This window comes from Danio aesculapii, chromosome 2 (assembly GCF_903798145.1).
Source record: "Danio aesculapii chromosome 2, fDanAes4.1, whole genome shotgun sequence".
NCBI classification, from domain to species: domain Eukaryota; kingdom Metazoa; phylum Chordata; class Actinopteri; order Cypriniformes; family Danionidae; genus Danio; species Danio aesculapii.
In genome coordinates, this window is record NC_079436.1 from 45,508,408 (window position 1) to 45,526,803 (window position 18,396).

Below are 18,396 nucleotides of genomic sequence, written 5' to 3' on the forward strand. Positions count from 1 at the left end.
CAAACCCTGATTAATAAAGGGACTAAGCTGAGAAGAAAATGAATGAATGTTTACCTATTTTTATACACTAGAATATTTTCTAGTTATTCTATAAGCATTGTATTTGGGCTGAAAAATATATCTTCAATCTCATTTTTATTAATCTTATTTGTGGATCTATGGGCTGAAAAACTATACAAAATATTCCTGACAATAAAACTTGAATTGAATCTAACTTAAACAGTACTTACTGGCTAGCTACTAGGCCTATTCGTTGTAGTGTTTTTATATTACTACTATATTTAATACATATTCTATTTTATTGTATACTACTTTTTTGTTGTTTCTGTAATAAAAAGCAGTCATAAATGACGTACAAAATATTTGTACTCATCCTGGCACAAATGAAATGTACTCGATTATATTCATTCATTTATTTTCTTTTCGGCTTAGTGCCTTTATTAATCTGGGGTCGCCACAGCGGAATGAACCGCTAACTTATCCAGCATATGTTTTACGCAGCGGTTGCCCTTCCAACCCATCGCTGGGTCACACACATACACAATGGACAATTTAGCTAACCCAATTCACCTATAGCACATGTCTTTGGACTTGTGGGGGAAACCAGAGCACCTGGAGGAAACCCACGCAAACACGGGGAGAACATGCAAACTCCACACAGAAATGCCAACTGACCCAGCCGGGGCTGGAACCAGCAACCTTCTTACTGTGAGGCGATTGTGCTACCCCCTGCGCCACCGTGCTGCCCACTCAATTATCATTTCTAATTATTTTAACTTACAGTAGAATGTTTTACTCACAATAACATGTACACCATGTGGTTACCAACATCAGCTCTGTTAAATAATTCCAGTGATAGTTTGTACTTTAATGTATTAATTGATTTATTTATATCACTCAATCTCCTTTTCTATATTTCATCGTAATTCAAAATAGTAACAAGATGTAAAGCATCTTGTAAAACTTTTTTCTATTATTTGTTTCATCATTTCACAATTAAAATAATATATAAACAATTTTTTAATAGTTTAAATTACATTTTAATTAAATATTTGTAATTTTTATTGCGTTTTTAAAACTAAATCTTTACCTAATTTGACTGCTGGACAGCTCCATGATTGAGGGTGGGGGACACATTTGCGCAGAAGTAATAAAAATTGTACTTTTATTTTTTTAGACTCTCGTACAAAATATGATAGAAAATTATGTTATATGTAATTTATACGTATAATTTATACTTCTAGGTATTGATTTGGGGGCCCTCAGATTTCCTGGGGCCCTAAGCAGCCACTTGCCTTTGTTGGTTAAATCCGCCCCTGACCAACATTACAAGTTCAGCATATTGCACCTCAATTCATTCATTGTTTAAAGACAGGAGAGATTGTAATAAAGGGACTGTTCACCCATTAATTTAACTTTACATACAATTTACATGGTGGTGCAGTGGGTAGCACGATCGCCGCACAGCAAGAAGGTTGCTGGTTTGAGCCTTGGCTGGGTGAATTGGAATTTCTGTGTGGAGTTTGCATGTTCTTCCTATCTAGGTGTGAGTTTCCTCCTGTACTCCGGTTTCCCCCATAAGCCCAAAGACGTGCGAATTGGGTAAGCTAAAATTGTCCGTAGTTTATGAGTGTGTATGGATGTTTCCCAGTGATGGGTTGCTGCTGGAAGGGCATCCGCTGTGTTAAACATATCTTGGATAAGTTGGCGGTTCATTCCGCTGTGGCAGCTCCTGATGAATAAAGGGATTAGGCTGAAAAGAAAATGAATGAATGAATAATTTACTTACCCTTAGTCTATTTAAGATGTAGATGACTGTTTCTTCAGTTAGTCACTAAAGAAGATTTGTAGCTGAGCCCATGGTCCTTGGTTATTTGTAAAATGCAAGTCAATGGTCACTTATTTTTGAGATCAATCCAGAGGCTCTTGATCATGATGAGGTGTCTCAAATATTATTATTAGTTTAAATATATTTATATAATATTTTACAATTCATAATCGGATAAAATCTAACAGTTTACAAACATACTGTATAGTAATGCGTGCATGATCCTGATATTAATCCACATTAAGCCTCATTTCGTTATAGCACGCAGGTCAGTGGTAGTGTGGGCCGGGCCGGTTTTGCGGGGTTCGCGTGCGTGCATGCGGATTGGTGGAACGCGCAGAGGAAGCTTGTGTGCTTGACAACCAGCAGCGGCAGGGACAACAAGAGCCTCTCGCCCCGAAACACGAAGGAAAAAAACCCGCAGACAGCGCGTGTCGACACACCCTCGGCGGACCCGCAGAGGATTCTTGCACTTCGCGTTTATGTAGAGATTATCAGGTGAGAATTAAATTGCTCTCCGCCGCGGTTATCGCCGTTGTTTTGAGGTTAGGCGAGGCCGGGGAGGCTGCTGCTGCTGCTCCGCCTGGATGACACACTCTCTCCCCCCGCTGCCTCTGAATATGTCTGCGCTGGATGTAATATGGGTGGATGTCCGCTTTCGTTAATGTCCTGAAAGAATGTGTTCAGGCTTATTTACGACATAATCAGTGTTGGCTGTCAGGTAAACGCGTCGTAAGGAGTTCATAATGCGAGTCTAGCGGTGGAAAAGCATGAGAAAGCAAATCTGCGTTCCCTATAGCGTTAGTGCATGTTGTTTGGGGGTGGTGTCGCTTAGTGGTTCCAGTAAATTAGCTTTTAATACTAAGACGTGGAGGTTTTAAACCCAAAATGTGCGATTAATAACTTGTCGTCGTTGTAATGTAGATTTTATACAGGCCTGTAGCCAGCCTGGTGAAGGGGTGGTTCTTTTATCCCAAAAACTAGACCTTTTTGCTGTAATTCGCCTCATTTTCTATGTAACTATAAGGTTTTAATACTGCATTTTAGTGACAACACTGTTTTATCTGGATTAGCTTGTTGGGTGGTCATCATAACCACACATTTTGATGTACCAAAACATTTCCTAAAGATTATGAATAAAGAAATAGGAAAAAATATATATTTTAAAAAGTATTTATACATATTATTTTTAAAATACAAATTTATTACATCATATATCTTCAGGGAAAAATGGAATATCTTCAAGTTTTAAATGGAAAAACTGCATATTAAAGCTAAGTGGTCTATTGTCATTTATTAGGCAAATAACAAACTAGGCAGCACATTCAACTTTACAATTTTTCCACTTGAATAATAAAAAATGTAATAATTATAATAAAAATACAAATACTAATTTATTTTATGATGTGATGTCATAAAGATTTAACTGCGACAACTGAGCATCTTATTGAGTTATAGTTATTAAATGTATTATTTACAGTCAGAATTTGGCTGCTTGAATAATAAAAAAAATTCAAATGTAATAATTATAATAATAGTACAAATATTAATTTAATTTTATAATATGATGCCATAAAGATTTAACTGCGACAACTGAGCATCTTATTGAGTTATAGTTATTTATTTTATTTTTACAGTCAGAATTTGGCTACTTCAATAATAAAAAATGTTAACTTAATAATAATAATAGTGCAGACCGTCCTAATTTCTTTAGCCTCTCTTGGAAAAAGTGTTACATTTAAGCTGCCATGGTAATTTCTCAGTTTAATAATATTGAAAAACAAAAATAAAAAAATACTTTAATCATATATATATATATATATATATATATATATATATATATATATATATATATATATATATATATATATATATATATATATATATATATATTTACATTTTATAATGAACTTCTTACAATAAAAACATAAACAAACACAATTATAACACAATGGAGTTCAATGCTAAATACATGAGTCAAGGTGAACCTGCCTTTTCCTTGATTTGCTCGTAAATATCTTGTGTATTGTCCTCTATCTTCGAGTGACAGTATTTACATTTTTAAAAATCTGATTCATGCACAACATTTAATTAAAACATTTCATTTGAGTTGACTTTTTTGTAGCTCAACAATTAAATAAACAAACAAACAAACAAACAAAATGTTACGTTAAATTAGAAATGACGATCTCTGTTGAAGGCGTTTGCCCCAACTTTCATTCTAAATCTCCTCTGGCGGGCCCTACTTTGGGCATCTCTGGTTTAGTGTGATGAAACTTTATACACCACAAAAAGCTTTTTTATTATTATTATTATTTAGTACAAGATTCATTTGATGACATCTTAAAATACTATATTTTAAGATCAGAGTGCAGCCCCTTAATACCAATTGTCAATATAAAGCTTCCATATTTTGCCTATATTCTAAATTTTTATTATTTTTTTAATATATTAACAGTTAGTCTGATTACTTAGTTTTTTTTAAGTACAGGCCAGAAATGGTATGTTGCTTAATCTGTACATAAATGATCGGTTATGCTGAATAACAAGGAACTTTATTTCACTCTTATTTTAACATTTTCAAACACATTTTCACAAAATATTGAAGCAGACACTCAACCTGCACTTAATTTGCTTTTTAGATAAAATCACGTTTGTACATTTATATTTGATGCTGATGTGGAAATGAGATCGCTTAGCTTTTGTTACTTACAAATGCACATGTTTCATTTTTGTTTGTATTTTTGCAAGCTTATTTAGCTCTTTATTAACCCATCTGAAATTAGAACATAATTGGATAAATGTTATTGTTTTAAAACCTAATAGTAAAGGTGCAGTAGGTGATCTGCCAAAATGCTATCCAATAGCATAATATCTTTGAAACAGTACTCGCCTACCGTCCAAAGCCACGCCTCATAAAACCTTGAACGCACACATTAAAGATGACAGTACACTATACCCACTACTAGATCATGTCATTAGTCAGTTAAAAAACTTTATAGTACTTTATAATACTACATTTCCGAACAAAAAACTGTAGTATATCTAGCACATTTTCAGTTGTGTAGCAAAAAAAACTTGTCTTAATGTGCAATATTTCATGCATGCAAGGATCGCTGGTCTCACTTTCTCACACGCTTTGTGCTTGGTCGGCGGGCTGCAGGAATTACACTTATTACTAAGCTATACTTGCATGCTATTTCAGACCAAATATTTAGAGTAGCATGTTAAACAATATAGGGAGCACGTCACAGATTGTCATTGTTCAAAAATGAACCAATGTGATGTGAATATAAAACCAACTTCAGCTCAGTAAAGCAGGCTAGGCAGAATAACGCTATTTACTTGTGTTTTGTTGTTAAACAAAATAAAAATCCACATTATCGATGCTGTAAAAGGTCCCTTATGAAACTGAAAATAGTCACATTAATCTTTCGCCGGAAGATTTCATTGGCTGAACAACACTCTTGTGCATATAACCCATTTGTAACAACAAAATCTACATCAGCTCTGCGCTACTAAAATAATTCAATTCAATTCACCTTTATTTGTATAGCGCTTATACAATGTAGATTGTGTCAAAGCAGCTTCACATAAAAGATCATAGTAAATTGGAACAGTGTAGTTTAGTTTGTAGTGTTTAAGTTCAGTTCAGTTTAGCTCAGTTCAGTGTGGTTTAAAAATCACTACTGAGAGTCCAAACACTAAAGAGCAAATCCAACGATGCGCAGCTCTACAGATCCCGAACCATGCAAGCTAGTGGCGACAGCGGAGAGGAAAAAAAAACTTTACAATAGCTTTAAAACAGAACATTACCTGTCTAAAAGAAATACTTTAGCCATGGTGTCATCCTTCCTCCAGTGTGCAAAAATTGGCAATATTGATTTAGGATTTTTAAAAGTTTTGATTCAGCATTTGGTTTTACCGCTCTCTCTCACTCGTGTGCACGTGAACGCAGCACGCATGCTCGCGTTAACCGCAGATCTGCATGAAAGGGTGCGCAGTTGTGCAAATCTTCATTTGCTGACAGACAGTTTGGGCTACTTATTAGAATTATGGGAGTTGTCAGCCCGACACATTTTAATTGGACTAACATTTTTTAGTTTTATGCCTTACCCAGAATATAAAAATACATTTAAATACACTTGGATCATTTACTTTAATCATTACAATTGGAAAGTGAAGAGACTTTCAACCAGCACAACCAAAAATGTTTCTGAAGACAATCACCTACTGCACCTTTAATGAATAATTTTCACATTTATAGGATTGAAATCCCTATAGCTTTCAACAGTAATGTGTATATTTAAAGCAATGTTATTTTTTTTACAATTATTTGAAATGATTTTAAACAGATATGAAAGTATTTACTCAATGATGAAGAGAATTGTATACCGAGGAACAGGTTGTTTTGTTTTGGTGGAGTGTCCCGTCACCTCCCATTCGTGTGTTTACATTTGGATTTTTTTAGTGTGTCAATCTCTTTGTCATAACATTGGTTTGGTATTTTAATTAGAAGGGTTTTGCCACTTGCAGTCTGCAGGCGAAACGGTGAATGTTTTACTGCGGCATCAGAAAGCTTTATACTGAAATAATGAATGGCAACACCATAGAATTGTTCTTTAAAATGTTAAAATAAGAGACTTCTCTTTTGAAATATATCCAGGACTTCTGTAGCTTCTCCGATTGTTATGTTTAATATACTTTAATTCCTCTCCTTTTTTTCAAAAATCATTTATTAGTGCACATTCAGATCTGCCTCTAAATTGATCATGTAAACCCTGTTTTTTAGTAATTATTTAGCATTTATTTGTCATTGCACAGAAGTAATTTACTAAAAAAAATGTCAAAAAGTTAAATGGAAACCCAGTAACTTTTGAATATTGTGAATAATGATTGTTTTAGGGATTTGTTTCATTTATGAAAATGTATTATTCGTATTAATTTATTTTTTTAACAAGCATTTACTAAAACATATTTTAATATGGTGCAGTGGTATAGTTCATTTCACCATTGATACAAACTGTTGTTAATATTTATAAATAATAGTTTACTTTTAATATTTAATTTTAATTTTAATATTATTACTTTAATACAACATTTTTTGTGCCATTCTCAGTGTTTGATATGAATTGAATCTTAGTTTTTGCTTCTCACCTTCTTTACATTTAAAGTAAAGTGGCACATTGTTTAAATATAAGTTGGTTAGAATTATTTATTGATTTTAACCAGGACCACAATCAGGGGTGGTTAGATGGAAAGTTTAAAGAAGGATCCTAAAGTCCTTTAATTTATAGCCTAGTGTCGTTTTTAGGTTTAGGTAGTGGATATTTAATAGATTTATTTATTTACTAGATGATTTATTTCATTTATTAACATTTTTTTGTATGTGTATGTGTGAAAGCTTGCCACCATGACGGCTGAGGAGATCATAAACGTGAAGGAGGTGGAGATCATCAAGGTGATGTTGGACTTTCTGAACTCGCGCAAGCTGCACATTAGCATGCTAGCATTGGAGAAGGAGAGCGGTGTCATCAACGGCCTCTACTCAGACGACATGCTCTTCCTCAGGTTAGATCCATATACACTTCATACTCGTTACTACAAAACTGAAAAGGGAAATCATGAAAAAGTTTGAATTAGGGTTGCACAATATATCGTTTCAGCATCGATATTACAATGTGTGCGTCCACAATAGTCACATCGCAAAGATATGAAATGTTGAGTTGACTTTCCAGTGTAATTTTTACATTTACATAGACAAAACCTTAATCCATGTACTGTTAATTTCATTTTTATCTTTGCTTTGTTGCATTTATCTATGCTTGTAGTTTCTTTATTGATTCACTCCCCTACAGAATCATAGCAATCAATCAAAATTAATACATTCGGTAACACTTTAGGGACCAATTCTCACTATTAACTAGTTGCTTATTAGCATGCATGTTATTGAGATATTGGCTGTTTATTAATACTTGTAAAGCACATGATCTTATTCTACATCCCTAATCCTACCCAATACCTAAACTACCTTAATAACTATTAATAAAGGGCAAATTAGAAGATTATTGGAGCAAACGTCAAAATGGTTTGCTAAGAGAGAGAACTGAGCCTTAAAATATAAAATATAAAGTATAACAAAGTAAATAGCAATATATATCGCAGAAAAACAAAACATCGCAATGTCGGATTTTCCAATATTGTGCAGCCCTAGTTTGAATTCAGTTTTAAACTGACCAATACCACATTGCTCAGATCCCACTTGTGTTTTTCTGAACATTCCTTCATTACTCACTGAATCTGTGCATGAGAGTTTGTTTCATTTTTGAAACTGGGCCTTTAGAAACACAGGGTTCCCATGGCTCATGGAATTTTTGAAGGGTCATGGAATTTTTAAAGGACCGTTCCAGACATTTAAAGTCGGTGACAATTTTTTTTTGTCACTTTTTTTGACTTCAGTCCTGGTGCTTCACCCTTATTGTTATGGTTAGGCTATTTTTAGCTCCATTTTATTCCTTTCACCCTCATCAATTTGCAGCATCTTAGGTCAAATGGCATCACCAGACTGTACCAAACTAAGCCAAACATGTCAGAATAATATCAATTTTAAGAGCTTTGGCTTCAAAATGAACACAAAAAAATAGATGACTGAAAAGCAAAATATAAAGTTTGTAAAACTACTTTTGGTCTGTCAAACAAACTTCGCAGCCGCACAAACAATGAGTACTTCAGAGTTTACATTTTTTAGGGAAATAATTTTTTTTATACTCGTAGTTTTTTTTTATTTGAGTTTGTTGTCTTGTTTCTCGTCCAGAAACAAGACTCTTAAACTCTTATCTAAAAATATCTAAAAACTCTTAAATCAAGAAGCATTTTCTAGATGCATTTTCTTTTGTTTTTTATTTTGACATAAGATTATTTTACTTACCCCACTGGCAGATTATTTTAAACAAGACAAAAAATGTAAGAAAAGCATTTATTTTGCAGTGTACCTATTAAAGTCATGCAAAATTATTTTTCAAATGTATTTTAATATTATGTTTTATTATTATTTTTAAATAATATATAATAATAACAAATTAAAATAAAAGTACTGTACAACAGCAGCATGTTTTTTTACATCCATTAGATGTTATGGAATTCATCTTTTTAATCAGTGAAAGTCAGGGATATTGATATTTAGCTTAAAGTGGGAATCCTATAAACAGAAGTGGTTTTACATCAAAACACAAAAAAGTTGGGAATAAACTGATTAAACAAATTCAGAAATTGAAATCATATTTACATGTAGGTCATTGCAGATTTTACTCTCTCATATGTAATATTGTCTATTTATTGAATCAGACATTTAATATTGCACTATTTGAGTCTATTTCTCTATTTGTGCATTTCAGACCATGAAATGATGTTGTCATAGAAATGTTTCTTTGAATGCAGTCTAAATTATAATCTGTGGAAGGTGGTGTTTAGTACTGTTATATAATAAATTATATATAGTCCTATTATCTAGCTGCACCAGTTTTAGGTTAAAACTCTAAAGATCTCGCAATCTTTTTTTTCCCTGTTTCTCAATCATTCGTCCCCTCTGCAGGCAGCTCATTCTGGATGGACAGTGGGATGAAGTGTTGCAGTTTATTCAGCCTCTCGAGTGTCTGGATAAATTTGATAGAAAGAGGTAAGAGATCTTTTAATCAGTCGCAACTCGTATCTAATAGTTTACTTGGATTTGCTTGTCAAGAAAAGAAACCCCAATATCTACACTTTAGAGTTTATATTCAGTGTTCAGTTAATTTATAAAATAGAAATGCCTAACAAAAATAAATGTTTTTTCCAATAACATTGGACACTGTTGGTTTAACTTCACATATATGTATGCATTTTTCAGGTTCCGTTACATTGTTTTAAAGCAGAAGTTTCTGGAAGCTTTGTGTGTGAACAATGCCATGTCTGCTGAAGATGAGCCACAGCATGTGAGTAACATCAGAGTCTCCGTGACCTGTCAGATGACGTTTGATTCACTTTTTTCATTAGGTAAATTGCTTTTTAATAGGGTTGTGCTCCGAAAGACTTATTTTTAAACTTATTTTTAAACTTATTTGTTCAAATGGAAGGTGATAAAAAATGACAGTTGACAAACATTACGTTGTTAAACTCTTAGTTTTTCAGTGTAACCCCATGGTACACTGAATATTTAGTTATAGGAATGCATAGGGGTTAGAAAATATTTATTCCCGGCTGGGTCAGTTGGCATTTCTGTGTGGAGTTTGCATGTTCTCCCTGTGTTGGCGTGGGTTTCCTCCGGGTGCTCCGGTTTCCCCCACAGTCCAAAGACATGTTATATATGGGAATTGGATTAACTAAATTGTCCGTAGTATATGAGTGCATGTGTGTATGTGAATGTGAGAGTGTATAGGTGTTTCCCAGTACTAGGTTGCAGCTGGAAGGGCATCCGCTTTGTAAAACTAAGCCGAAGGAAAATTAATGAATGAATGAATACCTTATTCAGCAGGGATGCAATAGCTGATCAAATTGACAGAAAAAAGTTTTACATTGTTCACAAAAAAATATTTCAAAATTAAAATCTTTTGAACCTTTTTGAAGAATCTTAAAACAATTGCAATGGTTTCCATGGACAGTTTTTAGCATAGCTATTTCACGTTGATACTAATAAAATGTTATGTTTTACAAAACACTGGTATATTTTTGTCAATAGCCAAAAATACATTGTTTGGGTCAAAAGTATTGATTTTTCGTTTATGCCAAAAAACATTAGAATATTAGGTGAAGATCATGTTCCATGAGGACATTTAGTAAATTTCCTGATGCAAATATATCAAAACTCAATTTTTGTTTATAAATGTTAGCATTGCTAAGTAGTAGACAACTTTAAATCTATTAAATCTATATCAATATTTCTTTCTCTGCCAAATATTATAATTTCCTAACAAACAACAGAAGGCTTATTCATTCAACTTTCAGATGATGTACAATGCTCACAAAAAAAAAATTAACACTTAAATTTTTTGGAAATTGACAGAACCCCCACCAGCTAAACATTAGTTGGAAAAAATTATAAAATAATCCATCTGGAAAAAAATAGTTTCCTGCTAGTAAATAAATTGAATAACTTTGATAAGATTTGGTCTCCTCTTCTTTTATATCCTAACCTGATTAATCATGCAGTGCTGACCATACCATACCAGATTGTTCTGTTTGTTTGTTTATTAGGTTGTTGTCCTTATTTGCTCTGTTTTCTTAATGTGTGGTTTAATTATATTTTCTTTATTATTATTATTATTATTATTATTATTATTATTATTATTAATATTATTATTATTATTATTATTATTATTATTATTATTATTATTATTATTATTATTATTATTATTATTAATATTATTATTATTATTATTTTTTTAAAAATCTTTATTCTTTGTAATATAACTAAAATGGTATGGATTCAAGGCATCAATACTACAATGTGTGTGTACGCAATAGTCACATCACAGGATATGCAATGTTGTAGTTGAACAGCACAACAATTAAGAAAACATGAGATTTGTGGGTCATTGCAAAATATAACCATAACAGAGTGAAACTTTATCACTTGCATGTGTTTTAAGGACATTTCAAGAGAGTTTAAAGCAAAAAGGTACATTTGTAACTTTAATGAAGAAAATTTGTACCGAACTATTAATACAATGAAGACTAGTTATCTTACATTTCATTATTCCTTTTCTGTACCTAAGTACAGTTTGACTTTCTGGAAACCCATAAAGCACTGTTTATTTGACAATTTTCTTTGCTCTATTGTAATTATTCTTGCTTGCAGTTTGTTTATTGTTTTTTAGACGCGATTCACACCTTTACAAAATCACCCCAATCAATCTAAGTGAATGGTATCTTTCCATATAGATATATATAAATTGCAGAAAAGCAATTTATTGCTGTGTCAGATTTTTTTCAATATTGTGCAACCATAATTGGATTGCTTTTAAAACCATAATAAAAATTTTAACATAAAAAAATTTACACTTATGACTGGTTTTATGATCCAGTGCCAATGACAAAAACAAATATGTTTTTTGAGCAGCAATCAGCATATTAAAATGATTTTTAAGGATTGTGCAAGACTAAATCATGGAATAATGACTGCTAGAAATTCAGCTTTGTATCAGAGGAATCCATTTTAAATGTACTTAAGTACAACACTGTTAGCTTCAACTGTAATAATATTTTACAGAATAACTCTTTATATATATATATATATATATATATATATATACTAGATTAAATATGATGTTACACAAAGTTCTTTGACATTAATATAAATTTGACTTAAGTCTTGACAAATTAACTTGTCGGAAAACTCATGGTAACAGCATGTGAGTAGCTGACTAGAGCCATTTTGCACAAAACTCTTCTTTGCATCTCTCTCACTCTTCTCTCTCATCTGTTTGTGTTCAGCTGGAACTGACCATGCAGGAGGCAGTCAAGTGTCTCCACGCTCTGGAAGAGTTCTGTCCATCTAAAGATGACTACAGCAAGCTCTGTCTTCTCCTGACGCTTCCCCGTCTCACCAACCATGCCGAGTTCAAGGACTGGAACCCGAGTACAGCTCGTGTTCAGTGTTTCGAGGAGTCCTGCGGTATGGTGGCTGAGTTTATCCCCGCCGACCGAAAGCTAAGTGAAGCCGGGTTCCGTGCCAGCTCCAATCGCCTCTTCCAGCTCCTGATTAAAGGAGTATTATACGAATGCTGCGTGGAGTTCTGCCAGAGCAAAGCTACTGGAGAGGAGATCACAGAAAGTGAAGTTCTCCTGGGTATCGACATGCTTTGTGGAAACGGCTGCGACGATCTCGACCTAAGTTTGCTTTCTTGGCTACAGAACCTGTCACCAAGCGTCTTCTCCTGTGCTTTCGAGCAGAAGATGCTCAATATCCATGTGGATCGGCTTGTCAAACCAGCCAAGGCTGCCTACGCTGACCTGCTAACTCCGCTCATCAGCAAGCTCTCCCCGTACCCCGCTTCTCCTCTCCGCCGGCCACAGTCTGCAGATACATACATGTCTCGCTCTCTGAACCCAGCGCTGGATGGCTTGTCCTACGGCTTGTCGCAGGAGAAGAGAGGAGTGACGACTGATGGAGGGAAAACGTCACCCATGTCGCACTCCTTTGCTAATTTTCAACACATGAACCGCAGTGTGATGATGGAGAATTCAGGGTGTCACAGCATCTTCGAGGAGTCACCAGAGAGGTAAACGTCAACCTCTTGTATACCTGAATAAAAAACATAAATCCAGTAGTCCCTCGCTATAACGCAGTTCACCTTTCGTGGTCTCGCAGATTTTTTGAATTTGAAATGTTTTTTACAGCGCATCATGTTCTGCATCCTGATTGGCTGTAGACCACTGTCGCTCAATCTCCTGATCGACCGTGTCTCCTGTTCAGTACAGAATGGGTTCAGCTTGCCAAATTTACATAAATCTTAGATCGCTAGCAGTGTGACTCTGAAGTGCTGGACTGTATGTTTGCAAGTTTTCTCCCCAACAAACCCCATAATGTCGATGAAACGTTCTGCATTATCAAAGGCACCCAGGGTAGCACCCAAAAGGCCAAGGAAGATGCTAACCATTGCACAAAAAGTTGGACTTCTGGATATGCTAAAGGAAGGTAGAAGTTACGAGAGTGCTTAAACAAGAGAGGAAAGTGTAAAAATGTTCATGCCTATCTGAGAAAAGTGTATAAAGAATGTAGTGAGGGGTTTTAGAGCCTTAAAATCTATAATAATTGTAAAAAAATAAAGTGGACTACTTTGCGGATTTCACCTATTGCAGGCTATTTTTAGAACGCAACTCCTGCGATTAATGAGGGACCACTGTATATATATTTATTTTTGTATTGTTTTTTTTGAAGGTCAATATTATTAGCTCCCTTAAGATGAACTTTTTTTCTCATTTGAATACAGAAAAACCACTGTTGTCCAATGACCTGCATTTTAGCTGAATACTACACTGTAAAACCCAAAAGGTTAAGGTAACTCAAATCATTTGAGGAAACTGATTGCAACAAACCATTTAAGTTCAAAAACTAATCCTAATGAGTACTGTGAACTTAATCCTTTTGAGTAAATGAAGCAATTTGAGCACAGTAAAACCCAATAAATGAAGAGAACTCAAACCAACTGAGTACTGTAAAACCCAATAAATGAAGAGAACTTAAACCAGCTGAGTACTGTAAAACCCAATAAATGAAGAGAACTCAAACCAGCTGAGAACACCACCTTCCACAGATTATAATTTAGACTTCAAGAAAAACGCTTACACTTAATACACAAATAACTTAAATTGAACATCTACACACATACATCATCTATTTACTATATAACTGGTATATGGGTAACTAATAAAGTTATGATAACTAATATTACCTTTTCTGATTTTGATTGTAATGCAGTAATGTGCACCTTTTGTAAAGCTGCTTTAAAATGATCATTATTGTGAAAAGCGCTATACAAATAAACTTGAATGGAATTTATTTGATTTGAATATGCATAGGACAAAATACATTTAGTTATATAGAAATATTCCACGCATATATTTGTAATAGCTTTGGAAATATTTTAAGCTGTAATTTTAATATTTGGTTCATTCTTTCTTTTAGTTTAAAAAGATTGTCATTTAGAACTATTTTAATATGTTGTGATTGAAAATCAAGATACATTTTTTTTATCTTTGCCATACACTTGAATAGTAGAGTATCACTGCTTTCACAAAATTGTTTACAAAAATTGCTAACATTATTAATAATATTACATATTAATTGAAACGGGCATTATTAACATTAATAATAATGAAAATGGACAACACGGTGGCTCAGTGGTTAGCACTGTCGCCTCACAGCAAGAAGGTCGCTGGTTCACGTCCCGGCTGGCATTTCTGTGTGAAGTTGCATGTTCTCTTTCAGTGTTCGCATGGGTTTCCTCCAGGTGCTCCAGTTTTCCCCACAGTCCAAATACATGTGGTATAGGTGAATTGGATAAACTAAATTGGCTGTAGTGTATGTGTGTAAATGAGTGTGTATGGATGGTTTCCAGTACTGGGTTGCAGCTAGAAGGGCATCCGCTGTGTAAAACATATGCTGGATAGGTTGGTGTTTCATTCCGCTTTGACGAGGCCTGATGAATAAAAAGGCTATGCCGAAGGAAAATGAATGAATGAATAATGAAAATATGATTATAATGTTACAATGATTTCTGAGGGCTCACATTACACTGAAGACTGGAGTAATTGCAACTAAATTCAACTTTGCCAGTTGGAAAATTGGATTTTAAAATATATTAAAATAGAAAACATTTATTCTAAACTGAACTACACTGTTCCTATTTACTGTGACCTTTTATGTGAAGCTGCTGTGACACAATCTACATTGTATAAGCGCTATACAAATAAAGGTGAATTGAATTGAATATTATTGTAACAATAAAATCAAATGTTACATAAAACAATATTTCACAATATTTTTGTTTTTATTCTATTTTTGATCAATTAATGTCTGGGCATAAGGGACTTCTTTCAAAAACATTTTTCATAACCATTGTTTAGATATTAGTTGTTAGCTACTGCATGGTACAGTTGTATAGTGTTAAAACTGTGTATGCAAGTATGACATGTGCATGGTGCATATTCAAGGTGCAATTAATTCTAACAAATTTTAAAGGGTGTGTCGGAGAGCAGAATGACTTGAAAGCAGAATCCAAGCGAAGTCATTATAGAGGTGTGTGTGTGTGTGTGTTAATCGGTAATGTTGATTATCTGGTCTTGCAGCTCCAGAACTGAAACTCCATCTGATAAAATGATGAGCTCACCAGGTCCTCAAAACTCTCGCCCGGCCTCTGCCCCAGGTCAAGATGCCCCAACACCTGGTTCTGAAGAAAAGAATGAGGTAATTTGCAAGTTGATATCTGTGGAACATTAGATAATGCACTCAATAAATGCATGTTGTTAACGAAACACTGCACTCCTTTTCCCTTATGGAAATAGGCTCATTTTGCAAGTCCCCTAGAGTTAAACAGTTGAGTTTGACCATTTTTAAATTCATTCAGTTGATTTCCAGGTCTGCAAGGAGCACTTTTAGCTTAGCTTAGCTTATCTTAGCTTAGCATAAATCATTGAATCAGATTAGACCATTAGCGTCTCACTCATAAAAATTCCTGCGCTCTAACAAAGCATTGTTACCTAGTTATCTAGCTGGGGACTAATTACAGGGACTGCGTAATGTCATTGCACCTGGTGTAAACATGGTAGGGCAGCAAATTTTCTTGAATATTGAGCCAAAACTTGTGTTTTTCCCTCAGACTTAGTACATAATGTAACTACAGAAGAGTCAAACTTTAAATAGGAACATTATCTAAACTTTTAAGACTGATGCTAATGATCTAATCTAATTCAATGAGTTATGCTAAGCTAAAAGTGCTCCACCAGACCCAGAGATTGTCTGAATGGATTCAAAAATGATACTCAACGTAAAAAATGGTACTAAAGGTACTAAAAGGTACTAAAAATGGTTTAAACTGTAGGGGGGTTGTAAAATGAGACCTTTTCCACATACCATATTAAACAATATAGAAAAAACACCACTAAATGGCATCCCAAAAACTGTATTTCACTCTGGCTTTGACTAAAAAACTAACTCCTAATAATTTGTAAAAGCAACATGTCAAACTCTCGAGTTCTGCTATCTTTTACTATCATCATGCTTTCTAATTGTCTCTCTGAACATCAGAAGTTTGCATGCATCCTCATGAACAACCTGTAGTCCTAAGCAGGGTCATAAATAAATGGCAAGCTCAGCTACTGCTTTAGATTTATCACTTTATAGATGCAGAGGGCTTGAATTTGCTGTTGCCAAGCTGCAGTTGCTAGGCATGTGTTTGTGGGTGGACCATCACTGCAAAGATTACAGAATGATGATTAATAAAGTGTGTTTTTATCTTCATAGATTGTTCTTGTGTGAAGAGTTCTAGAATGTTCATGACTGTCAGAGGTTGTGGTGAAAAGAACTCTACATTCTGTCTGTTATGAGAATATTGCTATAAGAAAGATATTAAAGTACAGTGGAATACTGATTTTAATTTAAAGTTGAGATGCATTTATAGGTTTAGTTAATAATATGACATTTTTACTTATTGCTGTTTTATAAATATGTTTTTTTTCATTTATGTATAGTTTTACATTTTTATTCTTAACTTTAAATTTATTCAGGTTTAATTAAAATTTTTAGATCAAAAGTCCTGGACTGTTTAACTGTAGTTTTCATTAATCTGTGTGTTCAGGACCATTCATTCATTTTCCTTCAGCTTAGTCCCTCATTTATCAGGTTTCACCACAGCGGAATGAACCGCCAACTATTCCGACATATGTTTACATATGTTACAGCGAATGCCCTTCCAGCCCTATATGGGAAAACACCCATACACTCTGCATTCACACACCACATACTACGGCCAATTTAGTTCATCCAATTCACCTGCGCATGTCTTTGGACAGTGGGGGAAACTGGAGCACTCAGAGGAAACCCCTGCCAATACAAGGAGAACATGCAAACTCCACACAGAGCTGGCACTCGAACCAGCAACCTTCTTGCTGTGAAGGTCGCTGAGGTGACAGAGCTAACCACTGAGCCACCATGTCACCGTATTCAGGACCATTAAAAGTGCAAACAGCCACATAGATTCACACTTTCCCTCTGCTCTGTTTGACCTGTTACACACATGCACTTTAGCCAAAACAGCTCTTTTCTCTTCACACCTCTTGCCATCAGGAAACACACCCATCTTTCTTTTCTCAGTGAGCACACACACAGCACACAGAAGATGAGTTATTAGTTATGACAAGCGCTTGTGTCAGTTAGTCCACATCCTGTGGTTTCCAGTAAACTCATGTGGATTATCAACTTTTTTTCTTGTCTTTTTTGACATGACGTGAATCAAATTTATTTTATAATGCAATGCTTTATTTGTTTTAACGGCAATCAAATATCCCTTAAATTTACTTAAGGCTTCAGTAAATTCATCATCTATATACACTCACTGGCCACTTTATTAGTTACACCTGTCCAACTTCTCATTAATGCAAATTTCTAATCAGCCAATCACATGGCAGCAGCTCAATGCATTTAGGCATGTAGACATGGTCAAGACGATCTGCTGCTGTTCAAACCGAGCATCAGAATGGGGAAGAAAGGTGATTTAAGTGACTTTGAACGTGGCATGGTTGTTGGTGCCAGACGGGCTGGTCTGAGTATTTTATAAACTGCTGATCTACTGGGATTTTCACGCAAAGGGTGCCTCTCCTTTCAGCTAAGAACAGGAAACTGAGGGTACAATTTGCACAGGCTCACCAAAATTGGACAATAGAAGATTGGAAAAATGTTGGCTGGTCTGAAGAGGCTCGATTTCTGCTGCGACATTTGAACAGTAGGGTCAGAATTTGGCGTCAACAACATGAAAGCATGGATCCATCCTGTCTTGTATCAACGGTTCAGGCTGGTGGTGGTTGTGTAATGGTGT

General features: G+C 34.6%; 1 protein-coding gene across 1 annotated transcript in view; it reads left to right on the plus strand.

The window, feature by feature from the left end:
• The first annotated feature begins 2,194 nt into the window (after positions 1-2,194).
• The window catches only part of wdr47a (WD repeat domain 47a), a 39,120-nt gene continuing 22,918 nt past the window's right edge, over positions 2,195-18,396 (plus strand). The window contains exons 1-6 of the mRNA XM_056480777.1: positions 2,195-2,326; positions 7,233-7,399; positions 9,420-9,503; positions 9,714-9,798; positions 12,296-13,083; positions 15,653-15,770. Of these exons, the coding sequence (XP_056336752.1) occupies positions 7,242-7,399; positions 9,420-9,503; positions 9,714-9,798; positions 12,296-13,083; positions 15,653-15,770 (1,233 nt within the window). The 5' untranslated portion in view covers positions 2,195-2,326; positions 7,233-7,241. The remainder of the gene's footprint in view (positions 2,327-7,232; positions 7,400-9,419; positions 9,504-9,713; positions 9,799-12,295; positions 13,084-15,652; positions 15,771-18,396) is intronic.